Here is a 26,312-nt window from a genome sequence, read left to right as displayed (position 1 = left end):
TATCACATCAGCGCTTTGTATTTGTCCTGTTAGATTCAGGGTCTTTTCCTTCCTTTCGGATGTTAGTGTTTTGTGCATCTCCAAAGTAAACCTTGTGCTGTCCCCGTCAGTGGTTAGAAGCGGCGAGTATTACCTGTTTGAAACCGACAGCGAGGAAGAAGAGGAGGACGACGATTTGAAAGATGAGGAGCTACCGAGGAGGTCCCCCTTCCAGGTACTTTCTGCATAGATTTAATTTAATTTGTTTGCATTTTTTCAGCCCACATATTAATCACATTTACAGCATAACCCAACACGTCTGCTTTAATAAAACCCTGTGACATGATGCTCTACTAACCCTCACCACCTGTGTCTTCCCTCCACCTTTTGTCATCTCTGTCCATCTATGTGCTCTCCGCTGGTGTTTTCCCTCCCGATTCCTCCTCACCCATTGTTTTCTCTTCCACGTATGCTTGCTCTCTCTGCCTTTGACCTCCATCCGTGTCCTGACCTGTCCTCCCTCAACCTGCGTCCTTTGACCGCCTTTATCCCTATCCCAATTTCTTGTTTCCCCATCTTTCTCTCTCCCTCCACCCGTGTCTTCCCCCACCTGTAGCGAGCTATCGGGAAGTTTCTGTCAGCCGTTCTGGCGTTGCCCAAGTCAGTCATAAAACTTCCTAAAACTGTGCTTCAGTATGTTGTGAAGGCTGGAAAGGTAAACCACAACCGGCTGTTGGCTTTCTTTCCATTTGTGCATGACCACAAAGGACCTCAGGCGTCCATCTTGAGTGTTTTGATGCGACGCCAATTAAGTGGATATGAAATCTTGGTTGTGACATTTTGCTTGTCTTGATTGTTGTTTTGTGACTTAATGGGTAAGTTGCACGGATTGGTTGTAAAATGTAACCTTTTGAATGCACGTCGCCTGTTTACTCTCTTTACCAATCGCTTGTGGCTTTATCCATGCAAGCACATTCTTTGTTTTTATCATCTTGTGTCTTACATTAAACTGCAGTTCCTCTACCACACGTGGATCAAAGATCCCAAAGCAGCCCTGAAGGCAAGAGCCAAGGAGAAACGCAAGTTCTGGAAGAAATACACTAAGGGAGGCAGACGCAAGAAGAACAAAAAGCAGGGTAAGTTGGGGTTGGCGGGGGGAACGGAACTGGAGACGCTGTAAAATATTTTGAAAAGTGAACCAAGTGAGATTAAAAATGAAAACCTGTTTTAGTGTGAACCTTATGAACTCTGAAATCAAAGATTGAAATACCTTTAAAAATGAATGGGACAAATTTAATACGGGTTTCTGCAGTACGTGGACTGGGCTTGCTTTATACTCCTGGTACGCCTGAAACTGTTTTTAAAATTAACTGCACAAGCTTTAGACTAGTTTCAAAATAAACTGGACTAGCTTTGACCTGGGATTCAAATTAACCTAATGAACTTTGAACTGAGTTTAAAATGTTCAGGTTGGACTTTGGAATTAAAATGATCTTGGTGAGTATTAAAATGAACTGGATGAGCTCTGAACTGATTTGAAAGTGAACACCTTAAAACTTCCATTTGATTTTAAATGAACCGGACAGGCCTTGAAATTCCTTAATGAGTTCCTGTATGTGCTGCAGATGCTCACGTTGGCATCGAGATGGATGATCTGTCCGACAGCCAAGAACAAGACGATAACTCTGGTCCAGGTTGGTTTCTTCTCTTTTTTTCCCCTCTTCCTCTTGCTCCTCCTCTCATCTTCTCCCAACTATTTGAACTTTGTGCAGACAACATCTTCAAGCGTGTGTTCAACCTCATCAAGTTCACCTGGGTGCTCCTGCAGACCACCATAGACAGCTTCACCCGCTGGATGAACGAAGTGTGCCGAGAGTACATCGACATCTCCACCGTGCTGCGCATCGAGCGCTGCATGCTTACCAGGGAGGTCAAGAAGGTAAAATACCGTGTTCGCCAGCACCCTGTCCTGTGCTCAAGCATCCTGTCCTGTACTCTAGCCCGCTGTACTGACATCCTGTACTGCAGCGCCGCATCCTGTATTGTAGTCTAGACTCCTGCACTGTGCTGGAGCAACCCATACTGAGCTTGAGATCTCGTCCTGTGCTTGAGCATTCTGTCCCCGCAATCTGTACGCGGCTTGAATGTCTTGTACTTTGCTCTGTCATTTTGTACTGCTACTCGTTTGAGCAACATATCGCGCACTCGGCACTTTCCCACACTGTGCTCTGGTATCCTGTGCCAGCATTGCAGCAAATTTCAGATTGCTTGAGAGCAGTACATCTCAAGCAATCTGAGATTTGCTCGAGCATCATGTACTATGCTAGGACATCCTGTACTCTACTCAGAGTCCTGTCCTGTGCAAAAGCATCATGTGTTGCTCTCGAGCATCATTTGCACTCACCCTGAGCTGCACTCGACTTAGTTGAGCAAATCAAGTCTGTTGATTATCCCACTACTCCTATGCCACTGTCAACTTTAACCAGGGCAACGTGCCATCCAGGGAGAGCATTCACGTATACTACCAGAAGGCCATGCGGCTCAACATGTCGCGGCAAGCCAGCATGGACCTGCTCATTGATGATGATTCGGCGGGGTGCTCGAAGAAGGCGCGGCGTCGGCAGAGAGGTTCCCAAATGGAGAGCCAGACCTCCACGGCCTCCAGGGACAGCATATCAAGGTACATGAAAATTTAGATAAGAAGATAGTTTCATCAGACACTTCATTTGGTTCACGCGCACTCATCTCATTACTTTTCTTTTTGGCCCAAGCACCAGATGAAATACAACTAAGAAAAAGTTACCCCAGTTGACTTAAAATTGTGTGGACAGGTCTTTCCAAACAATGCGCACGAAAAAATCTCAAGGTCTCTTGCCCAGAAGTTGGTCATTTTGTTTAGAACTAGACACCATGGGCAATTTCCAGGTCTCACCAGCCCCAATTAGAAGCAGTTATCCTAAATAGATGACCAACACCCATTTTTAAAATGTACAGTATATGTATTAATTTATTCATTTTTTTGCCGAAGGAATTTAATATAACACAAGCACCAGACAAAAAATTGCCTGGATCCACAATGAATTGGGAGGACATGTTTATCATAGAAGTATCAAGCAAAACGTCTAAAGAACCATGGCCAAAATTAAACAGGAATTCGGCCATTTTAATTTATAGACCACATCACTAAGTGCTAACACTCCATCTCATTTTGCTTCTTCCACCCACCACCTCCATTGCTGCATCTCAGCGCCTACACCGAGGCCACAACGCTATTTTCCCGTCAGTCCACGCTGGAGGACCTGGATGGGATGCCCGAGTGCATCCCCAAAACCAGCGAGCGGGCGCGGCCCAAACTGCGCAAGATGTACGGCCTGGATGTGTCCACCTCGTCCATGGACAGCGGTAGCAGCTTCGTGTCCAGGTGCAACCAGCCTCGGACCCAACGCACACACACAAGCGCACACACATATACTTCAGTATCCATCCATCCATCCATCTTGTCATGTGCATGCGTTTCATTTCCTTAGATATTATTTACTTGGGCCAAGAACTTATGATTTGAACTGGCCAAACTTTAAACTGGTTTTAGAAATACACTTTGCAAATGTTTAATTATTAAAAAGCTTTAAATCTTACAAATTAACTTCAGAAACTGGTTTTAAATGAACAGGACGAAAAAGTTTTAAACTGGTTTTGACACTATTGCAAGAAGCTTTAAATGTTTTAAAAACTGATTTGATGGATTTTAAACTGTTTTAAACGTTGTCTTCTTGAGCACCTCATTCAAGTATTGCCGGCCTATCAAATCTTATGAGATTTCATGACAGACAGGGCACCACGGAAGCCATAGAAGAAGAAGTGGAGGATGAGAGGGATCACCGGCAGGAAGGGCGACGTCTTCCTCAAAAGTCCCAGGATCTGGAGGGGCCTGAGGCAGAGGCCGGAGCCTGCGGCGGATCAGAGGCAGATCCTCTGGAAGCAGCGGAAAACGAGGAGGAAGATCAAGAGGGACAGGAAGGACACCGTGTGGAAGGGAGTGTGCTCTGCGATGACAGACAGGAAGTAGAACCTGAGGAAAGGAGTGTCATCTGGGATTCTTTAATCCAAGATGAAGAGCCCTCTAACCAGCTTCAGGATGACACCATCAGTGAGAGCGAGGATGGCGGAGGAGGATGTCAGCAGGACTCTCCGCATGCCGGGGATCTCTTGTACACCAACGACACAGACGCCTCAAAGACGTCGGACGCCGAAGTGCCGCCCAGCTACAGCAAAGCGGTCAGCTTTGACCGGCTAGAAATGAGTGACGACGACAGCGACGTGGACAGGAGACGTCGGCGCAATTTCACGACTTCAGATAGCCGCTCGGATAGCAGGTCCGACATCATGCTGCCTTCCATGACCACGGAGCTGACCGCCAGCGAGCTGCTGCTCAACAAGTAAGATACAAAACCTAGACTGGTTTTAAAATGATCTTGACAAGATTTAAACTGAATTTAATGTCACCTGGACAAGATTTGAATTTGCTTTAAAATTACCTGGATGAGTAAAGTTTTTCTTTTTTAGTTTATTTATTTATTTATTTATTAAATAACTGAAAGAGCTGTGAACTGTTTCTAACATGACATAGACACACTTTAAACTGGTCTTGAGATTGATTAGATAAACTCTCATTTATCCTTTGGACAAGCTTTAAATTGGTTTTCGACTGAAATGGTCAAGCTTTATACTAGTTTTAAATTTTAAATGTTTTTAATTAGTGGGTGAGCTTAAATTTGGCTTTTTAATTAGCTGTGCAAACCTTAAACATTTTTAAGTAATCTGGACCAATTCTTAAGTGATTTTAAAATGAGCCGGACGAGCTTGAACCTATTTTTAAACGTGACTCGAACAGAATGTGCTCATGCACACAATTGTAGCAATAGCAATGTACCTAGCACAGTACCCAGAGGAACCCACCTTTGCTCCATCTATCACCAGGATGTTCTATGACGAGGAGCTGGACCAGTCAGAGAAGTTCTACCAGAGCCAGCCACTGATTCTGCAGCTGTGCTATGCCTTGTACAACATGTTAGTGGCGTACTCTGAGATGGTTTGCTTCCTAGTCATAATCATCAACCACATGGTGTCGGCCAATTTTGCCACGCTGGTGCTGCCCGTCACCATCTTCTTGTGGGCCATGCTGTCCGTACCGCGGCCCAGCAAGCGCTACTGGATGACCGCCATCGTCTACACCGAGGTACCAAATAAAACAAAAGTGCTTGCGATTTCAACAATCGTCCAATTTTTATACAGTTTGTGATTGGGACTACGCGAATCAGATCAGGACAAACTTGACTAGACAAACTTTTAACTGGATTTAAGAGACTCAGTCGTCGTGTCTTGGTGTGTTTTTAAATATTTGTTTGAAGTACTTTTTTAACTATTAGAATTATTTTTCAAATCCATATTTTATTAAGAATTGAGCGTTTAGCGACGGTGTAAACTTTTACCAGCTAACCATTGACTGTTAAACAGATTGAATGAACATGGTCTTACGTAAGTGTGTGTCTCTCTGCTTGTCAGGTCACCATCGTCATCAAATACTTCTTCCAGTTCGGCTTCTTTCCCTTCAACCAGAACAAGTTACTGAAGGACAACCCGTACCACCCACCCAATATCATTGGTGTGGAAAAAAAGGATGGCTACGTCCACTACGACCTGGTCCAACTCCTGGCGCTCTTCTTCCACAGGTCCATCCTCAAGGTAAAAGACAGTTTGCATAATCACAGCTCACCTCAATTTTACAACTAGTTAACCTGACTGACAGTGGTGCCTTGATTTACGAGTGACCCGACATATGCATTCATTTAGGTGGGGAAAGATAATTTGAGATACTAGTGTTTTGAGTTGTGAGTTTGGTCACAGAACGACATCAACTCATATTGCAAGGCACCACTATAGCCTCATCATACACACCTCTACTTTACATATACAGTTAGCATTAGCCAGCGAGCATAATTACAGCGCACTTCAAATGTATACTTGTGCAGCGCAACTTAACATCCATTACATGTTGTTTACCATTCAACATTTGCGTTAGCTTTAACCAGCTAACACACCACAGCTGACTTCTATTTTACTACACAGTTAGCATTAACAAGCTAACTGCACTCCAGCCCATATCTAGTTTGTAGTTGGTGTTGGCTTTAGCCAGCTAATATGATCACAGCTCATCTCTATTTTACATACACGGCTAGCTTGAGCCAGCCAACGTGAACATTTACAATGGATTTCTACTTCGGCAGTTAGCTTTAGCCACAATCACAGCTATTTTCTTTCATACTGTTAATGCAGTGAACTGTTACATATCACTTTTGTTAGTTTAAGCCCCCCTAACATAACACTTGCATTTTATACACGTTTAGCTTTATCGAGCTAACATGACTACAGTACACCTCTGTTTTACAGTTAGCAAGATAGGCTAACACAAATGCTATTATTTTTCATATTGATTGTGGTATTGAATGGGGCCACGTGCAAATCATAGTGCCACGGCCTGTGGGACGAGGACAACCCAAAGGAGAACAGAGAGGCATCCCGTCAGAGCGAGTCGGAGGATGAGGGGAGCCGTAGGGACGAAAGCGAGAGGGAATCGGAACCCACCTCCGTCGCCACCACCAATGTGTCCTCGGCGGCACGGCGGCGGGACTCCACGAACACCTTACGCTCCATCAACTTTGGGACCTCGATCGACTCAGGCCACGTGCAGCTGCACCACCCACAGGAGCCCACCTACCAGCGGCGCACTAGCTCGAGTGGGGGTTCACACATCTCACACAGATCTGTGCACTCATCTGCCCGAGCCAAGCGGGGTGAGATCATCTTTTTGTGATTCATTGGATTCCGCCCACCACCACCACTACCACACTCGAGCCCAAAATCTGGCTTTGCATTTGAATTCTTGTTCCTGACTCACTCCGCAGGAAGTGTCACCTCCCACAGCAGCAGCCACAAGGATGGCAGCGAAGCCAGCGTGCATCAGAAGAGCAGGATGCAGATGATCCTGGAGAAGTTGAAGGAGCAGCTCTTCAAGGCCAGAGCCTACACCGTCAAGAAGTACAACGCGTTGTCATTTTAAACCAGTCTTGAAAAATTTCAGGCATTCTCTTCGACTCCTCTTGATTTTGTATGTAATGCATTTAATATAGCTCTATGGGTGCTTTTCAGAATCATGGAGATCTACGTGCCCATGCGTCAGTTCTTCTATGACCTCATCCATCCCGAGTACAGCGCCGTGACTGACGTCTACGTGCTCATGTTCCTCGCCGATACCGTTGACTTTATCATCATAGTCTTTGGCTTCTGGGCTTTTGGCGTAGGTGTCACCTTTACACTGAGGTCTTCATAGGGTCGCGTAAAGCGCACCCCGAACATTTTCATAGAATGGCGCTGTTGGTATCATTGGAAATCGTAACTTTCCATCCCAAATTCCCATCCTACAATATGTTTGTTTCTTGTAGAAACATTCGGCGGCAGACATTACTTCGTCACTGTCAGAGGATCAAGTCCCCGGACCTTTCTTGGTGATGGTCCTCATTCAGTTTGGGACCATGGTGGTGGACCGGGCCCTCTACCTACGCAAGTCTGTCATGGGCAAGGTCATCTTTCAGGTCTTCCTGGTCTTCGGCATCCACTTCTGGATGTTCTTCATCCTGCCGGGAGTCACCGAGAAGTAAGAATATACCCACTTACCGTCTCGCTGTCAAATGTCATTTGACATTTGTCGTGTGTTTATTTTTTTAAGGCGTTTCAACAAGAACAACGTGGCTCAGATGTGGTATTTTGTGAAGTGCATCTACTTTGGGTTGTCAGCCTATCAGATCCGGTGCGGTTATCCCACCCGCGTGTTAGGGAACTTCCTCACCAAGAGCTACAATTACGTCAACCTCTTCCTCTTTCAAGGGTAAGGAAGTCACTTTGCACAAAGAAAATCATTCCCCAAAAATGAAAATAAACAAACCATTGTTTGCAGGTTCCGTATGGTTCCATTCCTGACAGAGCTGCGTGCCGTGATGGACTGGGTGTGGACTGACACATCGCTCTCTCTATCCAGCTGGATTTGTGTGGAGGACATCTACGCTCACATCTTCATCCTCAAATGCTGGCGAGAGTCGGAAAAGGTGCCGGAATAAAATGCATTTCCGACGTTTTAGAAGTGTAGCCGAGCGAGAAATGCGATTGCCGAGTGTTGCTTGAAATTATTTCCTGGTTGAACTTTTTTTTTTTCTTGTCCCCCCAGCCCCTCAACATGTCTTATAAGATAATAGCATTAACACCCTTTGGTTTTAACCAAGTCGTTTGAAAGAGGTAAAGAGACAGAAGAGAGAGAACAAACGGCAAAAGAAAACAATCTTTCCACCCATACAGAGGTACCCTCAGCCACGAGGCCAGAAGAAGAAGAAGGTGGTGAAGTACGGCATGGGCGGGATGATCGTGATGCTGCTCATCTGCATCGTGTGGTTCCCGCTGCTCTTTATGTCACTCGTCAAGTCCGTGGCCGGCGTGGTCAACCCGCCACTGGACGTTTCCTTTGAGATCACGCTGGCCGGCTTCCAGGTGAGATGAGCAGGAAAAACTTCCCAAAAAGAAGTGTCAAGTCAGTCCTGATGTTTGCCTTTTGGTCCATGGCAGCCCATCTTCACCATGAGTGCTCAGCAGAAACAACTGCAGGAAGTCTCAGAAAAAGACTTTACCAATTTCGTCAAACTGTACAATGATGACGAGGTAAGTATAGTGCCAAGAACTAAATTCTTCCATGAGTATAAAGCTGTCAAATTCACTATCGATGCACACTAAATACAACAGAGATTGGCACTTAGTGGTCTGGACCTAATCTGGGCACGCAGACCAATTCTGAATTAAATAAGGGGAGAAGAAAGTAATCAAGAACTGAAATGGAGAGAAAGACCACCAAAATAATGTGTTCTTTGTCTTTTGGGGTAAAAACATTATCCCCGCACTGGCACAAATGTACAGTAAACTTGAAATGAGATTTGTAAATAACCCCCACCCACCCATTTTTTTTAAACTTGGAAATTAAAAAAAAAAGTAAAAGGCCCCCCCATTTTTGAAAAAATAATCTATATAATTATTTTTAATATACTGTAGAAACGTTCTCTATTTCACATAAAGGCATTGACAAACTGGCATAATGACAAATAAAAAAGTGATTCAATAGTCAACTCAATATTGCATTGAATGAATTATTTTTGTGAGACCTGTGCATGTTTGTCAAAAGAAGTCGCAAGATGTGTCCTTTTAATTCTGCAGTGGGCTTCCTAAGCAATTTTGATGGTCACATATTAGGCAGAGCGAGTTTGGTGCGTTCGAATTAATTAGCAATAAACTTGAACATGATTTAGTCTTGAGGATGTGTGGGAACCTCTGCTTTAATAAACAGAGGTCTAAATGCGAGTATGCAAGAAAACTGACGTTGCATCTGTGTGACTCTTGCCACCAGAAGGCGCTGGAGTGGCTGGGGGGCTACATGCCAGGCGACCTGGTGATCGCGGAGCTGAAGGGCAGTTCCAACTCTCTGTGGACCATCAGCCCCCCGAGTAGGGATACCCTCATCGGCATGTTGGCCCTGGACGAAGACTTTCCCATCACTGTGTCCTGGTCGGTGCAGCGCAACTTGAGCTTGGGCGCCAAGGCCGAGACGGCGTCCGGCAAACGGGTCACCAATCTGCACAACGACACCAAGAAGGCGCTCGTGCTGCTGCTCAACGGAAACAGCAGCCAATCGCATGTGTAAGTGGACCGATCACCGAGCTTGAGCGCAAGTCGATCCCGTTCACGTTCTCTTTTGTACACGCAGGACGCTGAAGAACATCTTCCCACGCTACATCAGAGCACCCAGCGACTCGGATGCCAAACCTGTCGAGCAGCTTTATAAAGGTAGCGTGCTTTATTTTGGCAATTATACCTCCACTTCCTGTCTGAACCATCTCATGTTTTCTGTGTTCTGATTCAATACTAGACGAGAAGATGTTGAACATCAGTGTGAGCCTGCGGCAAGTGGGGACAAACAAAAGTCAGGTTAAGGAGTGGTGGATCGTCAACCAGACGGAGCGCGGCCCCATCGAAAAGAGTCAGAACCATGATGACTGTCTGGAGCTTTACGTCTTCAGTGACCAAGTCAGCCCACCCAGCCTGGGCTTCCTGGCCGGTTACGGGTATGACCTCTGACCTACATTCAGAGCAACAGCTCTCCACCTTTATTTTTATCTTCCAAACCCAACAACATGCAATTTTGTTGTTTCTCTCCAAAATGTAAAGATTATTTTAAAATCAAAACTGAAGCTGTCTCCAATTTATTTATTTTTTTAAATCACAAAAATGCAAAATAAATGATACATTTTCGGGCTTAGGGGTTGTATTCAAGAGAAATAACAGCATGTTTCAAGTACAAATGCCTGTCAACATTTTGAGAGAAACAATGGAAATAAATGGAATTGAAATAAAACTCAAATCTTTGTTTTGGATTTTAAAAAACCAAACAAAAACACTGTTTTTTAATTTTTGATTTAAAATTGGATGCAAATGTAGACCAATAAATACACTATTGCTATTTCAGTTTCAGACAAATATAAAAACAAACAAAACTTGGAAACAAACACAACAAATATTTTATCTATTCAATGTGAGCGTGGTGCTAATGGTATCGTTTCCCGCCTTTTGTGCGTGCGCATCTCAGGATCATGGGCCTGTACGCGTCGGTGGTGCTGGTGATCGGCAAGTTTGTACGCGAGTTCTTCAGCGGCATCTCCCACACCATCATGTTCGAGGAGCTGCCCAACGTGGACCGCATCCTTAAGCTGTGCACCGACATTTTCCTGGTGCGGGAGACGGGCGAGCTGGACCTGGAGGAGGACATGTACGCCAAACTCATCTTCCTTTACCGCTCCCCCGAGACAATGATCAAGTGGACCCGGGAAAAGACGCAGTGAGCGTATCTTTTTTCTTTTTCTACCTGCCTGCCTTTTCCTGACTTTTTAAGCACAAATTTTGCTGGTGCTGCTGTTGGCAGACGAGATGACTACTTTTTGTGACATTGTACCCTGTTAAAAAAAATAATAATCCTGCCCCAAAAGATTTTTTTTTTTAAATGCTCACGCAAGGACCTCTGACAAGGGCTTCCCACAACTAATGAGCACAATTCTTCTTCTCTGATTGGAAATCTTGGAACAGGGGACCGTGCAATAGTTTTTCATGACTGATGTGGATGGGTGCAACAAAAGAACAGACACAAAAAATGAATTTCTTTTTTGATGTTTTGTTCTTTGGAAGAACCACTTCATGTGTTTTATTTGAAGTCTTAATACACACACACACTCATCTTTCATGTATTCAGGCTGTGTGATCACAAGAGGGATCCAGAGTTCCATATAAAAAGAAAAGAAAGTCTTGTAAAATTTCAGAGAAACAACCGAAAGACAAACAATTTGGATGTGTGTTTTGCATGACCATTTTTTAACAACTAACAATGGTTGGAGAGACGCAAGAAAAAAAACCCTCAAGGAATTTGGTTCGAGTTTTTAAATAAATTGATTGTTTTATTATGTAAGATCTCAAGTCATCTGTGAATGTTCTTGGGAAAATCAAAAACACATTCACCAAAGAGTCCAGTTGACTTGATTCAACCTTTGTATTTTTTATTAATGTTATCGTGGAAACACATAACAAAGCTCTTTTTTGTTCTTGTTTTTTTTCTCGTTTCTCTCCAAACTTTGTGATAATTTTAATATTGTAATAACCCACCAAAAAACTTTGTGTTTGGGATAATAATTTTATTTTATGTACAACATTCGAAGACAAACACATTACATTTTTAAGTCACAAAATGAGAGATTTTTATATATATATATATATATATATATATATATATATATAGAATCTCTATATCAAAACAAATTTTAAAAAATATCTTGGCTGGTATTTATTTATTTTTCTCCTCAAATTCTTTAAAAAAGGCACATTGCCTTTTTTTTGAAAGAGAAACAAAGACAACAGCAGTGAAACAAGACTGAAAAATAATTCGTGTTTTGGATGACAATCAGGTGGATGGAACGCACAGGAAAGAACATTTATTTGGGAGAGACACTTCTTGTCCTTCGTTTCGTTAGCCTAATCGCACAATTGCCGCAGTCAATTTTAACTTACTGTTACCAAGAAAACAAAATACTAACATGCTCTCTAAAAATATTTGTATATTTCTCGTGTTCTGAAAACATTAAATAAGACATTGGCAACTCTGCTAGTAGGCTAACGATGTGCCTATTTTTTTTTCTTTTCCACATAACACACACGTTCTCAGGAAGCGCTCTTCACACACGTATTAATTGTATGTGTTCGGACACATTGGCTCTGTTTAGACGAGCATCATTTCATAGAACGGCATGACGCGTAAGTAATGTTTACTGCACAAGGGATGGCAAGTCGGCCCACCATTGTGATGGCAAAAAAAAAATTAAATGGCAAAATGAGCAGGAAGTTCCACGGCGCTCAATTATTGGGGATGAAAAGTTTAAGACATAAAAAGCAAAGACAAACTATGCATTAGTAGGGCATTGTAGCATGAGAGAAGCACTTCATTATTGTTCATTTCATTACATAAGAGGTGGTGAAGAGGAAGTGAAATGTGAACGTGTATCATAATAAAGGCTGTGATGGAAGTGATGAATAAAATCAAAATGGTGCCTCACTTCGCTTGTTTGCAGGGATTCGTAGCATTCATCAACGAAAGAGGTGAGCCCATCCAACAATCATCCAAACCACTTCCTTAAAAAACAAAAAAGCTTCCCGTTTTTTCATCACATAACTTCACGAGGATAGAACCAAATTTACTTGGCAGAGAAAAAAATGTATGATGGATACAATTAGAAAAGACAGTAGCGATTAAATCCCACAGAATGGATTGTTTATTTGTCTATGTGCATGTCATATAATACATCAGATACAATAGCAGCTTCTTCAGGAATGTACACAGGGGCATGAGCACAAAAAAAAACATCCCTCTATTGTGATTTCCTTTAAAAACAGTAAGATGACGCAACATTTTCGGATAAAATGCTTTAAAATTGGTAGCCCGCACACAGTTGGGAGGTAGACAAAGGAAATAACTGTCTATAATCTGACCTTTGACCTGTTTATATTCATTGGCATTGCGTTGAGCTTGTATAGTCATGCATTCGGGCATTATTGGGATTCTGAATTAATTCAAGAGCTACTGCACACACACATTTTACAATTTTATTTTCTCAAGACGCACAACAAATGGACACATGCACGTGACAATGATCGGAAATGACACAATTTACATAATTCCACTTTAAATTAAAATTCATCTGCGACACCTATTGAAGTATTTGTAGTATAACTTTGTATTTTATTTCCTCACAACATGGGCTCATTGCGGCCATGACAGCAGAGAGTTGGTGAAGCTCTTAGACGGAAGGTGGGATAAGGTTAGCAAAGCCCCCCCTCGTACTCATCCTCATCCTCAGCTGCAGCGGCCGTGTCTCCGCTGGCGCCCCCTGGTGCAGCGGCCTTCTTCTTCTTTCCTCCTCCGCCTGGCACCCGCAGCGAGATGGCCAGCTTGGCGTACTGCACATCGCAAACCCAATGTAATATAAAAACAACAATTACTACGGTGCCATCTAAAGATTGTCGGCTTTTGTTGAAATGCCCTACTTGGCTGGCAACCAGTTCAGGAGGCTGGGTTAGGCTCCAACACACCCGCGATCCTCGTCCGGATAAACGGATTAGAAAGTGGATGGATGGATATATTTTATATATCTAGTTTATTTTGCTGAGGATGAAGAATACACCTGTATTATTTTGTCTGTCCGCATGCGTTACTGCATAGTTTGTGTTCAAATGTTAACCAATGCTACTCGATAGCCTGTCTCATTTACATTGTGTCTTTGCTTTTTACCGGCTTGGTTATTAATTTATTGTTTTATATTCAGATTAATTATCTTTGCTCCGTGCGCAACACTTTGTATAAGAGCGTTGGTTGTTTTAAAGTATGCTACAAATAGAACTGAGTTGAGTTGACCATGAAGCTAGCAGACTTCGGTTGTTTTGAATCAACAACTTGGAATCGTGCTTATTTTGTCAGTAAGCTTCAGCCAAAAGTGGCATTAACCAGTCGGTACGCATATCGGAAATCTTTTGCCATTATAGCTGCATTTCATGTTCTTACTTTTTGACACAACTGATACAAAGCTACCCACTGGAACCGCTGTTGCGTTGTTGAACGTCGGTGAACTGATGCGTGACGTAAAACTACGGTACTCACGTCGTTATCCATGTACTTGAGCAGAGGGGAGTTGCACACCCGGTACGCTTGATCCTCGTCCTGCTCGTCGTAGCCTTGCAGCAGTGTCTCCATGGCGACACAGTCCTCACTGCCGCTGTAACCTGGCAGGCTGTGCACCGCCGCCCCCCCCCCCCCAAAAAGACTTTCAACGGCACATATCACGAAGAAAAAAAAATTCCAACAATTTAACAGCTTCTATTCAATTAGTTTGCTCTCGAATGCCCGCTCACCAAGAGCACTACGCGTGCACACTGTCATCACGAAATCAAAAGGTAAGCAGAGCCGCAATGTTGTCGGATGTACGTACGCATTGTCTTCCCTCAAAAGCGAGAGATTTCAACCAGAGAGTGGATGTTAAACGTGATGTGTTCGTGACGTTGCGTCCCACCTGTAGCTCTCTCTGACGCACTTGTCCGCCGCAACGTAGTCGCCTCGGTGAAGGTGGATCAGCACCTGGGCCGTCGTTTTCTGAACAAAAACACCAATCATTCAGCTGGTGATTATATTTTAGACATTATTTTAACCTTCTTTTGCTGTTCTGTTCATATGTTAGTTGATTGCGTCACTTTGTGGAGGGGAGACTAAATAAAAAGAGTGACAAAGAATGCTCCTGAAATGATCATTTCTTTTCTACTTGAAAAAATATATTTAAATGAAATGCATGCAATGCCAGTGTCGTATTATTAAATTGGACCTTGGCCGAAGTCTGCCCTCCAAAAACTGACACCTTTTTTTTTTTTGGAAAGAAGAAAACTGACCTGGAAAGAAGAAAACTGACCTTGAAACACATTGGAAAGTTCTCAATCTCCTTGTACATGTTCTTCTCTTTCTGCAGCGCCACGGCGGCCTCATCCAACCTTTGTGCACACGCGTACGGAAACATTGAACGATTCCATGACTAAGGAAGACGAAAGATACGGAGCTGCCACTCTTTACCTTTTTAACCGCACCAGCAGCCTGGAAGCTTTGCCCAGCAACTCCACAGCCTGACGCAGGCGGTCCTCATTCTACAGCAGCCATGCGACACAATTAAATAGCAATTAAAACTCATAACAAGATGACAGTAATAATAAAAATAATACGGGAGCGTCTTATTAATACCTCAAACACACCAGCGGCCTTCTGGTACAAGTCCACCGCTTTTTCCAGGTTGAGAGGCTCGATCAGCCTGCGCAAATAAAAGGTGCACGGGAGATGACGCTGTATTAAAAGCCTCCTCTCAGGACACTTCATTTGGTACATCTGCGGATTCTAATTACAATAATAATGATTTGAAAAAATGACCTTTTTAGTAGCTCGTAAACAAATACTAGGGCCTGCGGAATGCCTGACTCCCAGCCCCTCAAATCAAGCATGGAATTAAACAACCAGGTAAATATTTTTAATAGAAATAGCTAGTGTCAGGTAAAGTTTTTGTTGTTGTTTTAGTGCGTTTCATACTGACTTCCCAGCACGGTCCAGCGCCATGGCGGCGGTGTCAGGCGTCCCGTTCTCCATGTACATCATGCACGCCTTCTCGATGTACTGGATGGCCTCGGGCATCTTCTTCTGCTCTTTCATCATCATGCCCGCTTGTTCGATCGCCCTGCGGAATAGAGACGAACACATGAAAAAATCAAAACAAACACTAAACTGCCTCGTGTGTTCTGAAAGGATAAGGAGGCACTCACTTGGCAGCGTGGAAAAGCCTGCACGGGACAAGTTAAGGAAAGAAAACAAATACAAGTGGGGAAAATGAGTGAAGAAAAGGAATGAGTTAAGGATACGTTTTGTTCTCCGTGTGATACTCTGCTTCCTTCAGGTAAGCATCCTTGGCTTGCTCGTACTGCTTGGCGTTCTTGAAGCACACGGCTGGAAGGAAATGAGGCAATACAGTATTTAAACGGGGTTACACGTATTCCGAAAATCAGGCCCAATTGGGACATTTTTCCTTGCTTGAGATCCATGTCAACTAAGAATTGTCAAATGCATCTAACAGATTTGCCCATTTGATAATTCTGTGGTGTGGAGTATTAAGTGGTATTTTCCTTCCTGACCTGATCCTGGGTCGACCGTGAATGCCTCAAAATTTTCCTCATCGGGCCTCATACATTAAAAAACCGCGAATATCCAGGGGTGCCACTGTTGCTGTGTTTTTCAACACACATATATTACAGAGCACTAAGAATAGACGCGTTCCTTTATGCTTATGCTTGGTCATTTCTGCCCTGGCATTCTGTTCCGACACTGTAGTAAAAATCAGTGTGCTTGTACCTCGATGTACTGCCCCCATTCCCCCAATCATTACCTGCTTTAGCGTATTCTGAGGCAGCACTGTCAAAATCCGGCTTCCACTTTGTCAGGCTTGTCTTTAAGCTGCAATAAATAACATTTAAAAAAAAACAACAATCTATCGCACGCATTCATCTGTCGCATGAAACCACAACAGTGGCCCTTTAGCCCCCACCCGCTAGCAACAAACGTTATTTTAAAGACAGTGTAGAGAAGAGCGATTACCATTTCTCAGCTTTGGCTATGTGCTCGTGGGCTTCGTTTATTTTCTGGGCAGCCATGCTGTCGTTCAGCGCCTCTGCGAAAGACGTTCAGTGACGGTTCGAGTATTCAGAAACAGTCAGTCGTCGTTGTTTGGATGAGCTGAGAGTGAGACCACTCTGGCATGACGTCACATATTTGCGCAGGCTACGGAAGATACCGAGGGACAAAATAGAGCGGCTTGATGCCCTTGTCCAAAGGTGCCTTATAATTAACACACGAACCCATGGCTAATTATACTGAACCGAAAAAACCATAAAGTAGTACTATATGACAGCACTAGCAATGTAAACAAGCTTCCCTGTGAAAGAATACATTGAATAGAGTACTCAACATTAAGTGCTTAAGAACGTGTGTATTTTTTAACTCTCTTCATCGTAATTTGATGATTGCTCTTCCTACGCATGTCCAATAAAAATCATGGATGATGTTTAAATATGTAACTGAATTTAATTACAATTACTTTTAAGCGTACTTGATTGCCTTGAAATGCGTTTTTAGAAAATATTTAATTATGATTTTGTACATTTCCGACGGAACCGGAAATAGTTTGGACAATCAAGTGACGTCACCGTACTTCGGCGTTTCACGGCTGGACAACAACAATTCTCTGCGCAAATTGAAGTTGCCCATATCTCCCAGGGAACTAACCGATGTTACGCTAAATAAAAAAGTTTCAGAGTTGTGTTTTTTCAACTTTTAATCACAAATGTGGATCCGCTGATGGATCCACAATATGACATTCGGCGGAGGGCCGGCGGCGTCAGCGGCGGGAATTCGTCGAACTCGTCGCCCGCTTTGGGGGTTCAGTCTCGCCGCAGGAAGACGCCGCCCAGGCCCGCTGACTTTAAGCTTCAAATCATCATTATCGGCTCTCGCGGCGTGGGTAAAACCAGCCTCATGGAGCGATACACCGACGACACCTTCAGTGAGGCCTGCAAGTCCACCGTAGGTGAGCGGCGAAAAAAAAGAACTCACCGTCTTTGGGTGTCCTGTTTTTTAATCACGATTTACAATCGTAGAACTTTTGTGTATGGGAGTAGACTATAAGCCGGGCTCCGTCTATTATAAGAAGCGAGGATCTCTCCGTAAATTTGTGTTTTTCTCTTTCTTGGGGGAACAAAGGGCGAAATAAATCGTTACATTCTATCATTCAAATATTGAATGTAATGTGAGCCAATTGTGTTATGTTTGCATCTCTTAAATTAGCCAAGCAAGGCTAACTAACAATAGTGCGAATCTTGCTTGCAAAATATTCGAACAAAACACAGCCAAAACCGTTTTTACTTCCGATAATATTCTGGATCTGTGTGGTGGTCTATTATCCCCGACTCCCTCGGGTTAAAGTTTCATGTGACTTGCTGAATTTTTAATCATAATTTAATAATAACAGAATAAAGATGTATGAACGTGGCCAGCAGAAGATGTTATATCCATAAGGTTCTCTGCCTGAATTAAAGCACGTCTCTCGGAGTGTACTTAGCTTATAAAGCTAAGTGAGAAATGTTTTTATAATGTTACCTTTATTGCTTATGATGAGTGACCGACCGCTATTTTAAAGTATAATTATTCCCCACCGCGAAGGTGTTTTTGAATGTTGTAATGTAGATGTTGACAGTCAGATTTTCTGTTCCTGGTTTGTTGTTTTGAGCCAAACAGCTCAGCACTCAGTCATCAGGGTCTAATCCAAAAATAGTCCCCCGTATGCAGACAGCTGCCATAATGACGGAGCTCCATTTCTGCCCTGGCATTCTGTTCCACTCACCCAGAATCAATACAATGGATTGTAATGATCACAAAACTGCAGTGCCTTCACTTACGAGTTTAACTTGTTCCCTGACCATTCTGGTCACCCAAAACACATGTTTCTGAAATCATATTTCCCAATGAAATAAATGGAATCGCCAAGAATCCTCTCCAGCCCTTGTATCCCAATTGGTATGCGCCCTGGCCGCTGGGGGCAGTATAAGACAGTCACACGGACACAAACGACACCAAAGTTGCATTACTGTACTTGTAAATTCAAAGTCAAGATAACACCTGTAAATTCTGTTTTTCCTTCCGCCTAGGAGTTGATTTCAAAATCAAGACCGTGGAGCTGAGGGGGAAGAAGATCCGGCTGCAGATCTGGTAAGCACAAGTTGTTAAACGCCATCAGTCTTGTGCATGTTTTATCTGTGTCACATGCTCTATCACTTCACTACTGCCTCAATGAACGTTAAAGCTGTGTCACGTGTGATTTTTTGTTTTTTTTACTCTCTTGTACTTGATAGTCATGGAAGGTGTCCATTAATGTCGTTTCATTAATAGATGTAATGTCTAAATCACAAAGCGACAACACAGGAAAGATGTATCGCAAGATTGCCTTCCATATACAGTGGTACCTTGAGTTATGAGTGACCCGACTTCTATATTTTAAAAAAACAAAAATAAAACAGTGTTGCCTTCGGAAAGTCTGCTTATGAAAGTTTTGATTTACAAGCATGGTCGCATAAGAAATTCAACTCTTATCTCAGGGCACCACTACCCGACTCTTTCATTATGACTACTTACCCAATCTCCAATTTTTTTGAGTGCACTTGATGTTGCATGTGTTGCCGGTGCCACCCTCGCTTGTGTCATTAACACATCTTTTCCTGTCAGCTAACACCCACCCCAGCACCACCACCCCCCACATCTGCACCCCCCCCCAACCCCCATGTGTCTTTTGTCATGTTGAACAGCTTCCATCACAGCCGCGCCTCTCACCACCATCGTTATGGGATGGCGACGCCATCTATTATGGCTGCCCTCACTGTGACTCAGGGGGGTGCCACAGGTACAGTCACGCTTGTCGGCCATGCCATCGGATGCGTCGCAACTTTGAAGGGGTCCTATTATGGAAAATGTCGTTTTTAACGGATAGTATCTGCTCCCACAAGTGTGAAATTTGAATCTTACAAGTGCCCAACAGTGCATAACAGCGGGACTAATGTAGTACCCGTTCGGGTATTTTGACAGACAGGTCACAGGCATGCTATCAAAACACTTTGGAACTGTTTTAACTCTTTCATGCACCCTGTAACCTGACAACATGATAAGCTGTCCACTGTAGTAACCGCTGTCCCCGAAAGGATTAAATTGTGAAAAATGACATCATACGTCTCCTTTGAAAAGTCCACACTTTGAGTGGAAGCTTGATTGACAAAGATGCCGTGCGGCTGTCAATGCAGTGTAGCTAATAGATTTCGCATGGCCGTTTGAAAGCGCTCCTTCTTGATGACTCAATTTCCGTGTGACTGTGAAAGGGACACAGCTGGCCAGGAGCGCTTCAACAGCATCACGTCGGCGTACTACCGCGGCGCCAAGGGAATCGTGCTGGTCTACGACATCACCAAGCAGGAGACCTTTGACGACCTTCCCAAGTGGATGAAGATGATTGACAAGGTCGCCCATTGCACTTCATGAGCAGTACCCAAATTACGTACCACTAGAAATTTACTGGATGTGTTGTGTAATTTATAGAGACATGCAGTTAATGGGAACCTTTTTGTATGGTCCTAATTAATTGCTTGATCAAAATAGCTGTATAAAATTATCATAACGAAGCATAACACCAAATCTTTCAAATTTAAATGTTCAAAAAAGTCTTATTAGCAGTGAATAATAATAAAAATAAATCAAGTTAATAATTTAATTACCATCACAATTGAAGATTAAGAACATTTGCAGTTTATTAAAAGTAAAAAAATATCAGAAATACATTTGTATGTATCAAAAGTAGTTTGAAAAAAAACCCATAACCATTAAATAAATTAACGATACTTAGTCAAATATTAGAAAGGGCTCTCCTTGCACAATACTGCAAACTACAACATCAATGAAAAAAACGTCTCAATGAGTTTACTTTTCTGAGGGGGGTCAAACAACCCCGACTCCATTATTGTGTTTGTAAATGCAGAACCTTTCTCTTGGGTCTCGTTAGATAGCCATGTGTGTCCTGAAAAAGAAAAAAAATTGAAAGAATTTCTCTTCTTTGCCTTGTACTTCAGTATGCCTCCGAGGAGGCGGAGCTCCTCCTGGTGGGCAACAAGATGGACTGCGAGAGCGATCGTGTCATCTCAAGGCAACAAGGAGAGAGAGTGAGTGTTTAGGAGCGACCTCGTGTCCCTTTCATTAAAAAAAAAAATACATTAAGTAACACTTAATGCTATTCGAATGAGCGTGTTTATGTGTATGCCACAGTTTTGCTCTCGGATAAGCGGCATGCGTTTCTGCGAGACAAGCGCCAAGGACAACTGCAACGTAGACGAGATTTTCCTGAAGCTCGTGGATGACATTCTCAGCAAGGTGGGTAGATGTCATGATGAGCTACCCAAAGGCAAGACGACTTGCGCCTCGGAGAAGTTCAGTGGGATAACTTAATTTCTGTCATTTTGCAAAAGAGTCATTTTTATGGCTGCAATTAAATTTGGCGATTTATATCTTGGTGATATACTGTATATGGCAATGATTACTTCAACCGGATGCTTGTTTTTACAGAAATTGGTTCTCCACAGTTTTTAGTTTATTCCTAACAGCCGACAAATCTATCAATATTTCACGAAAGATGAGAAATAACCTACACTTGGACTAACATGCTGCCGCACTGGCACTCAAGCTCAAGCACTACCTTTTGGTACTCTCTGAATCTTTTATCAATCTCGGAACCTCACTGGCTTGGCTGTTTGTGGGAGGTCAAACAGCTTTGTTTTGTGGGAAAAGCCAATTGTTGTACTGTTTGTTCAAAAACGCAAACCACGCTTAACCCACCATTGCTTGCGTCACTCCAGATGCCGCTTGAGGTTCCCAACAAGGAGCTCTCTGGCAGCTTGCTGTCCCTGCAGCCTGAACCCGAAGTGCCTCCAGAGTTGCCCCCACCTCGCGTGCGCTGCTGCTGAGACCCCCAGCGTCCCGTGCCAAACCTTAGGCACCAACCAATCAACCGGTCAACATCCTTCAGCTCACACGTGCAGTGTACCAAATCGACCACAAGGGGGCACCAGCGATTTGGAAATTCCAACTTCATCGCTCATATCCTTCCACCTTCACTTGGACTACCTCACCAGCTGTGCAGTCACGTGCACACGTGCCTTTGAGGTAGGGAAGCCCCGCAGAAGCCCTATTTTATTTAGGACTCATTTTCGTACTAATTCAGCTCGACAAAAGCACACTTTATTATGTTTTTTTTTTTTGTTAATGCTGTAATGATGATAAAGTAGCAAGTAGATGGTTGATATTCCAATAGTGTTAGATGGCCAGAATGTTCCGGAATGTGTTTGGGAATGAAGCTGACATGCAAAAGTTGACGGTTATGACAGAAATCCATTTTTGCCACAGAGACGAGCAGTTTTACAGTGAGGGACAAGCCCGCTGTGTTTTTGCCTACCCCAGTATAACTGCACATTAAAAAAAAAAAAAAAAATTCAACACACATAATATTTTTTCACATTTGGGGCCTTTTGTTACAAAACACTATTTGCCATTGTCATGTGTGGTTCAAATCAAGTTGGGCCGAGCCACGCACTCTAATGTGTGTGGTGTGCAATGTTGGTCATCTCAAGTACACTACGCACTGTAAGAGCCTGAAACACACACCCTGATTTATATATATATATTTTTTTTTCATTGTCTGCAGTTTCTTTTGTTTTAAAAATAGGAATGTGTATGTGCGTTAGCACTGCAAGTTCTATCATCCATTTCACTACAAAATGATCTGTTTTCATTTTTGTATCGGTTACCTTTAAGAACGCTTCCAAGCATTTTTGCCCTTAACCCTTTACCGCTCTCTTATACCGTTCCCCCCGCCCCCCCCCTTCCTCTACTAAGTTTAAGATATCTCCAAGAGGTTCGGGCTTCTCACTGCAATTTGTATTTCTTGCTATTTATAACTATTGTGGCATTTTTGGACTAATGAAATTAAAGATGTCTATATTTATTACCAGATTCGCGTGGTCTCCATTGCCGTTGCCAAATATTGCTTCCTACGTTTTGCGTCTTCCTTTCAGCATGCGAGTGTTCCTGTTGACAATCGCTTTTTTTGTGTGTGTGCATGCTAACTTGTTTCTCTTGCTCTTGCCAGCAGGTGTGCAGACAACAACAGTGCCTCACCAATTATTGCCGTCGTTTATCATCCGTTTACTGCAGCAATAAAGCAAGTGTCGTGTTGATTAAGATTAACTGATGTGCCGACAAACCACATTAGGTACACTAGCTCAATCGAAAGAGATCTGATATCAGGTGTGTTTCCATAACTAGTACAATTCAGTGACGTACCTTCTCAAGAACCAATCAAAATGACTTTTAATTTAGTTGACCATGGCCTCGATGACTGAAAATGTGAGCAATATATATATATTTTTTTAGTAAAGAGTCTATGACAGCGATATATTTTCCTTCATGTGACAAAGTTTAAAATGACTTAATAAATTATGTTATTAGGCTAACAATATAGAAATGAAGTAGGAATAAGAACATATGTATTATGACTTTAGTTGTACCTGTAATAAGATGCAGATGTACCTCAGGTGCCCATTGAATGAGTCACATGGTTGATGTGATCGATTTATGAATAATACAGAGCTGAAATCCTGGCTGGAGTGTGCATCAAGTGAACTGAGTATGCGTGTGCACGAGCGGCTGCCTTGCTTCCATCGAAAACCCACGAGGCAGGCGCGTGTGCGTGGCAACCCACGCATGCGCCCTGAAGCCAATCACGGGCGTCACACAACCGCAGCGATTGCGGATCTGACGCGTCGAATCACAACCGAGAAGTAGTAGCGGAGGACCCGAGGCAAGAGGTGATTGAGATGGAGACCCGCAACCGAGAGAGAGCGCGAGTCTAGCTACGCCTCAACCGCCAGCATGTCTGCCACCTGCCAGTCTCCTTCCCCCGCTAATCCGATATGACTGCAGTCGTCCTCCTCCGCGGGGACTACAATGACACCCTGGTGAGTGAGAGAGTGAGCGCACACTAGCAGCCGCGGTACAGCGCAGGATGCTCATCTCGAACCAGACCAAGAAGACGCTCCGCAACTGTTGTTCCCGTCCCACGGTGCCGAGGATCGAGCGTTTCCTCCGCCACCAGCACCCTCCTCCTCCTCCTCCGCGTCCTTTTCCTTCTCCTCCTGCTGGTGTATGATGGAGACCTCCAATGGCTCTGCAGGCAGCGACACCAGACCGAGCCAGCCGGAGAAGAAGAGACCGAACCGAGTGCCCTCCCCGGCCAGACCTTTCCTGAAGGACGTGCACGCCCGCGCCGTGAAGCCGCCGGCCATCGGACCCAAATCGCCCAAACTCGGCAAGCAGCAGGCTCCGAACCGCGGCTCCAGGCGCAACATCACCGCGGTGAAAGAGAAGCCCGCCGCGGCCGCCAGGAGCAGCGCCAAGGCCGGACTGGCCAAAAAGCCCAGCAGGCTCCCCGGAGCCGAATTTAAAGCGACCAGCAGTCCGATCCTCGCCAAGGCCAAGAAAGGGAACCTCGTCCTAGCGTGCCTCGGCCATGGCTCCCCAGTCCGGGTACCGACCGGTCTGGTTGGCCAGACCGACAGCAGTTCGGACCTGTCGGACTGCCCGTCCGAGCTGGCGCCGGTGGCCAGCAGCGACGCCGAGTCCGGTACAGGCTCCAGCGATAAGGATCACCCGGGGGCAGAGCGTCCGTTACGGACCGAACCACCTGCGACGGCGGCTACTCTGGTGCTGAATCCCGCCGCTAAGGCTCCGGTGTGTGTGGTCCGGACCGGTCCGGAGAAGAAACCCAAAGGACCCGAGGAAGAACTGCTGAGGGAAATCGAGGATTTGAGATCTGAAAATGATTATTTAAAGGTAAGCGAGCGCGACTCTCTTTGCTTAATTTGAATCTTAATTGGCTGTAGCAGAGTTTCTGCACTCATCACTCGTGGGACACTTCATTAGGTACACCTGCGCTCATCTAATGAGGCGAAAACGATGATAAATGCTCACTTTTGATTGACATGGTCAGACAGCTACGTGAGCACAATCCACAAAATTGTGTGACTGTTTTTTTTTTTGTGCATCACCCTGCAAATAAGTGGCATTGAATGGTCACTTTTGATTGATGCTGTTAGAGGCATACGCATCAATATGCAAAGGTGTTATATAAAGTTAGGAGCATGCTTATCGTTGGGATTGTAGTAAGCAAAAATATTAACAACAGTGCAACCACACTAATAACTGACCCCAAGACAGACTGAAGTCACCAATCAACTCCATGATGTGACAAGTTTATACAGTATAATAACCATTTAAGTTTTTGAAAGAAAACTTATTTCAAGTGTGCAAAACAGGCAACATGCCAGTAAAAAGATTCGAGACTTATGTCTCGCCTAATATTTGATTCTTAATACTTTTCAATCAAAAGTCAGTATTCACCGCCATTTTTTTTTGTTAGCATTAGCAGCAATTAACACTGGAAGTGGGGGCTCATGGGTCAAGAGAGAGAGAAAAAAGAAAAAAAATATTCTATTGTCCCTCAGAAAATAATTCATGAATCTCAGTGGAAAAATTCAGACCTGCACAGTACTACCTTTGAAAGTGTAAAATTTGGTTCTGACACAAATTAACATTGTGTGCAGAATATAACAGTGTGTGTGTGTGTATTGGCCTTGGTGACAACATTGTGAGTGGTTAATCAGCTTTGCTCTCCGTATTAAAGCTGCCCCGTCCCTGAGGACTCGCGTGTACCGTGTGTACTTGGGTTCAAGCGGCCTCCTGCGGGGCCAGCTGGTCCATCCCAACACGTGCACACACACACGCACACACACACACACACACACACACACACACACACACACACACACACACGACTCAAAGTGTGCATGAATGTCATTGATGAATCACCTCGCAAACACCCAGAGGCCTCAACAATAGTTACACTGGCCCATTCTCATCATCCCAAGAGCTGTTTCTAATATTTTGACGACTCCCATGTGGCTGAATCAGCACAATTATAGGAATATATTGTTTTAAAAAAATGGGAATTTAGAGGTTTAATAAGTGAATTTTATAGGTGTAAAATGGAAAATACAGGCCCTGGTTTGGATCATAGGGAATGTTTTATTTTAATCATTATTAATCAGGCACAAACATGTATTGTCATTCGCAGCCTGAAAATGCAGAACTCGATGTCAAGAAATTTTCGGGTAAAATCAATTCTATAAAATGATATAAAAATAATAAATGGTAAAAAGTGATTCACAAAATTATTTGCTGTTTTGTTTGTTTGTCGTTTGTTGCAATACAGTATGTATGCATTAGCATGTAAAAAAAATAATTGTGTCCAACTTTAAATATTCTCCAACATCTACTGCTTAGCTTTCCAGCTACAGTATATGAAATGAAAAATTTTCCAGCCTTTTGCAATGTTGTGCAACTAACTTAAATTGTCCTCTGAAAGAAATCA

General features: G+C 43.6%; 4 protein-coding genes across 11 annotated transcripts in view; 3 read left to right on the top strand and 1 right to left on the bottom strand.

Moving 5' to 3' along the window:
* The window catches only part of piezo2b (piezo-type mechanosensitive ion channel component 2b), a 49,772-nt gene extending 37,051 nt beyond the window's left edge, over window positions 1-12,721 (top strand). For 2 of the 3 annotated variants that reach the window (XM_086128638.1, XM_086128637.1), the window contains exons 32-52: window positions 111-214; window positions 995-1,115; window positions 1,605-1,673; window positions 1,752-1,918; window positions 2,466-2,659; window positions 3,227-3,400; window positions 3,807-4,415; window positions 4,957-5,215; window positions 5,542-5,721; window positions 6,506-6,830; window positions 6,942-7,074; window positions 7,186-7,333; window positions 7,479-7,690; window positions 7,763-7,921; window positions 7,991-8,138; window positions 8,386-8,574; window positions 8,650-8,742; window positions 9,479-9,768; window positions 9,836-9,915; window positions 9,998-10,193; window positions 10,715-12,721. In XM_086128638.1, the coding sequence (XP_085984764.1) occupies window positions 111-214; window positions 995-1,115; window positions 1,605-1,673; window positions 1,752-1,918; window positions 2,466-2,659; window positions 3,227-3,400; window positions 3,807-4,415; window positions 4,957-5,215; window positions 5,542-5,721; window positions 6,506-6,830; window positions 6,942-7,074; window positions 7,186-7,333; window positions 7,479-7,690; window positions 7,763-7,921; window positions 7,991-8,138; window positions 8,386-8,574; window positions 8,650-8,742; window positions 9,479-9,768; window positions 9,836-9,915; window positions 9,998-10,193; window positions 10,715-10,967 (4,103 nt within the window). In that variant the 3' untranslated portion in view covers window positions 10,968-12,721. Of the gene's footprint in view, window positions 1-110; window positions 215-595; window positions 695-994; window positions 1,116-1,604; window positions 1,674-1,751; window positions 1,919-2,465; window positions 2,660-3,226; window positions 3,401-3,806; window positions 4,416-4,956; window positions 5,216-5,541; window positions 5,722-6,505; window positions 6,831-6,941; window positions 7,075-7,185; window positions 7,334-7,478; window positions 7,691-7,762; window positions 7,922-7,990; window positions 8,139-8,385; window positions 8,575-8,649; window positions 8,743-9,478; window positions 9,769-9,835; window positions 9,916-9,997; window positions 10,194-10,714 lie in introns of all 3 variants that reach the window. The other variant, XM_086128639.1, reaches the window with a different exon arrangement.
* Window positions 12,722-12,920: 199 nt separating this feature from the next.
* napgb (N-ethylmaleimide-sensitive factor attachment protein, gamma b) lies at window positions 12,921-17,014 on the bottom strand. Its single transcript, XM_086128640.1, has 11 exons — window positions 16,838-17,014; window positions 16,629-16,696; window positions 16,108-16,192; window positions 16,012-16,029; window positions 15,786-15,926; window positions 15,443-15,509; window positions 15,278-15,348; window positions 15,120-15,198; window positions 14,730-14,809; window positions 14,321-14,450; window positions 12,921-13,623 (listed from the first exon to the last, which is right to left on the bottom strand). Exons 1-11 carry the CDS (start codon window positions 16,891-16,893, stop codon window positions 13,486-13,488), a joined length of 933 nt encoding a protein of 310 aa, XP_085984766.1. The 5' UTR covers window positions 16,894-17,014; the 3' UTR covers window positions 12,921-13,485.
* Window positions 17,015-17,431: 417 nt separating this feature from the next.
* rab12 (RAB12, member RAS oncogene family) lies at window positions 17,432-22,835 on the top strand. The gene is made up of 6 exons (XM_086128516.1): window positions 17,432-17,825; window positions 18,943-19,003; window positions 20,161-20,299; window positions 20,905-20,994; window positions 21,098-21,202; window positions 21,685-22,835. Exons 1-6 carry the CDS (start codon window positions 17,597-17,599, stop codon window positions 21,790-21,792), a joined length of 732 nt encoding a protein of 243 aa, XP_085984642.1. The 5' UTR covers window positions 17,432-17,596; the 3' UTR covers window positions 21,793-22,835.
* A 130-nt stretch (window positions 22,836-22,965) lies between these two features.
* Window positions 22,966-26,312, top strand: part of mtcl1 (microtubule crosslinking factor 1) — a 28,682-nt gene continuing 25,335 nt past the window's right edge. For 5 of the 6 annotated variants that reach the window (XM_086128511.1, XM_086128510.1, XM_086128509.1 and 2 more), the window contains exon 1: window positions 22,966-24,715. In XM_086128511.1, the coding sequence (XP_085984637.1) occupies window positions 24,029-24,715 (687 nt within the window). In that variant the 5' untranslated portion in view covers window positions 22,966-24,028. The remainder of the gene's footprint in view (window positions 24,716-26,312) is intronic. The other variant, XM_086128512.1, reaches the window with a different exon arrangement.

The sequence above is a fragment of the Hippocampus guttulatus genome, chromosome 14, assembly GCF_054856545.1.
Source record: "Hippocampus guttulatus isolate MCC_2025c chromosome 14, RoL_Hgut_1.0, whole genome shotgun sequence".
NCBI lineage: Eukaryota > Metazoa > Chordata > Actinopteri > Syngnathiformes > Syngnathidae > Hippocampus > Hippocampus guttulatus.
The sequence above is the reverse complement of the archived record's forward strand: the minus strand, read 5'-3'. Positions and strand labels throughout refer to the sequence as shown.

Coding starts and splice junctions, on each gene's coding strand:
- rab12 (XM_086128516.1), top strand. CDS start 17,597: ATGGATCCACAATATGACATTCGGCGGAGGGCCGGCGGCGTCAGCGGC. Junction 20,300..20,904: donor GGATGAAGATGATTGACAAG/GTCGCCCATTGC, acceptor CTTGTACTTCAG/TATGCCTCCGAGGAGGCGGA. Junction 20,995..21,097: donor CAAGGCAACAAGGAGAGAGA/GTGAGTGTTTAG, acceptor TGTATGCCACAG/TTTTGCTCTCGGATAAGCGG.
- napgb (XM_086128640.1), bottom strand. CDS start 16,893: ATGGCTGCCCAGAAAATAAACGAAGCCCACGAGCACATAGCCAAAGCT. Junction 15,510..15,785: donor GCGCTGGACCGTGCTGGGAA/GTCAGTATGAAA, acceptor TTATTTGCGCAG/GCTGATCGAGCCTCTCAACC. Junction 13,624..14,320: donor TCAAGTACATGGATAACGAC/GTGAGTACCGTA, acceptor TGCGATGTGCAG/TACGCCAAGCTGGCCATCTC.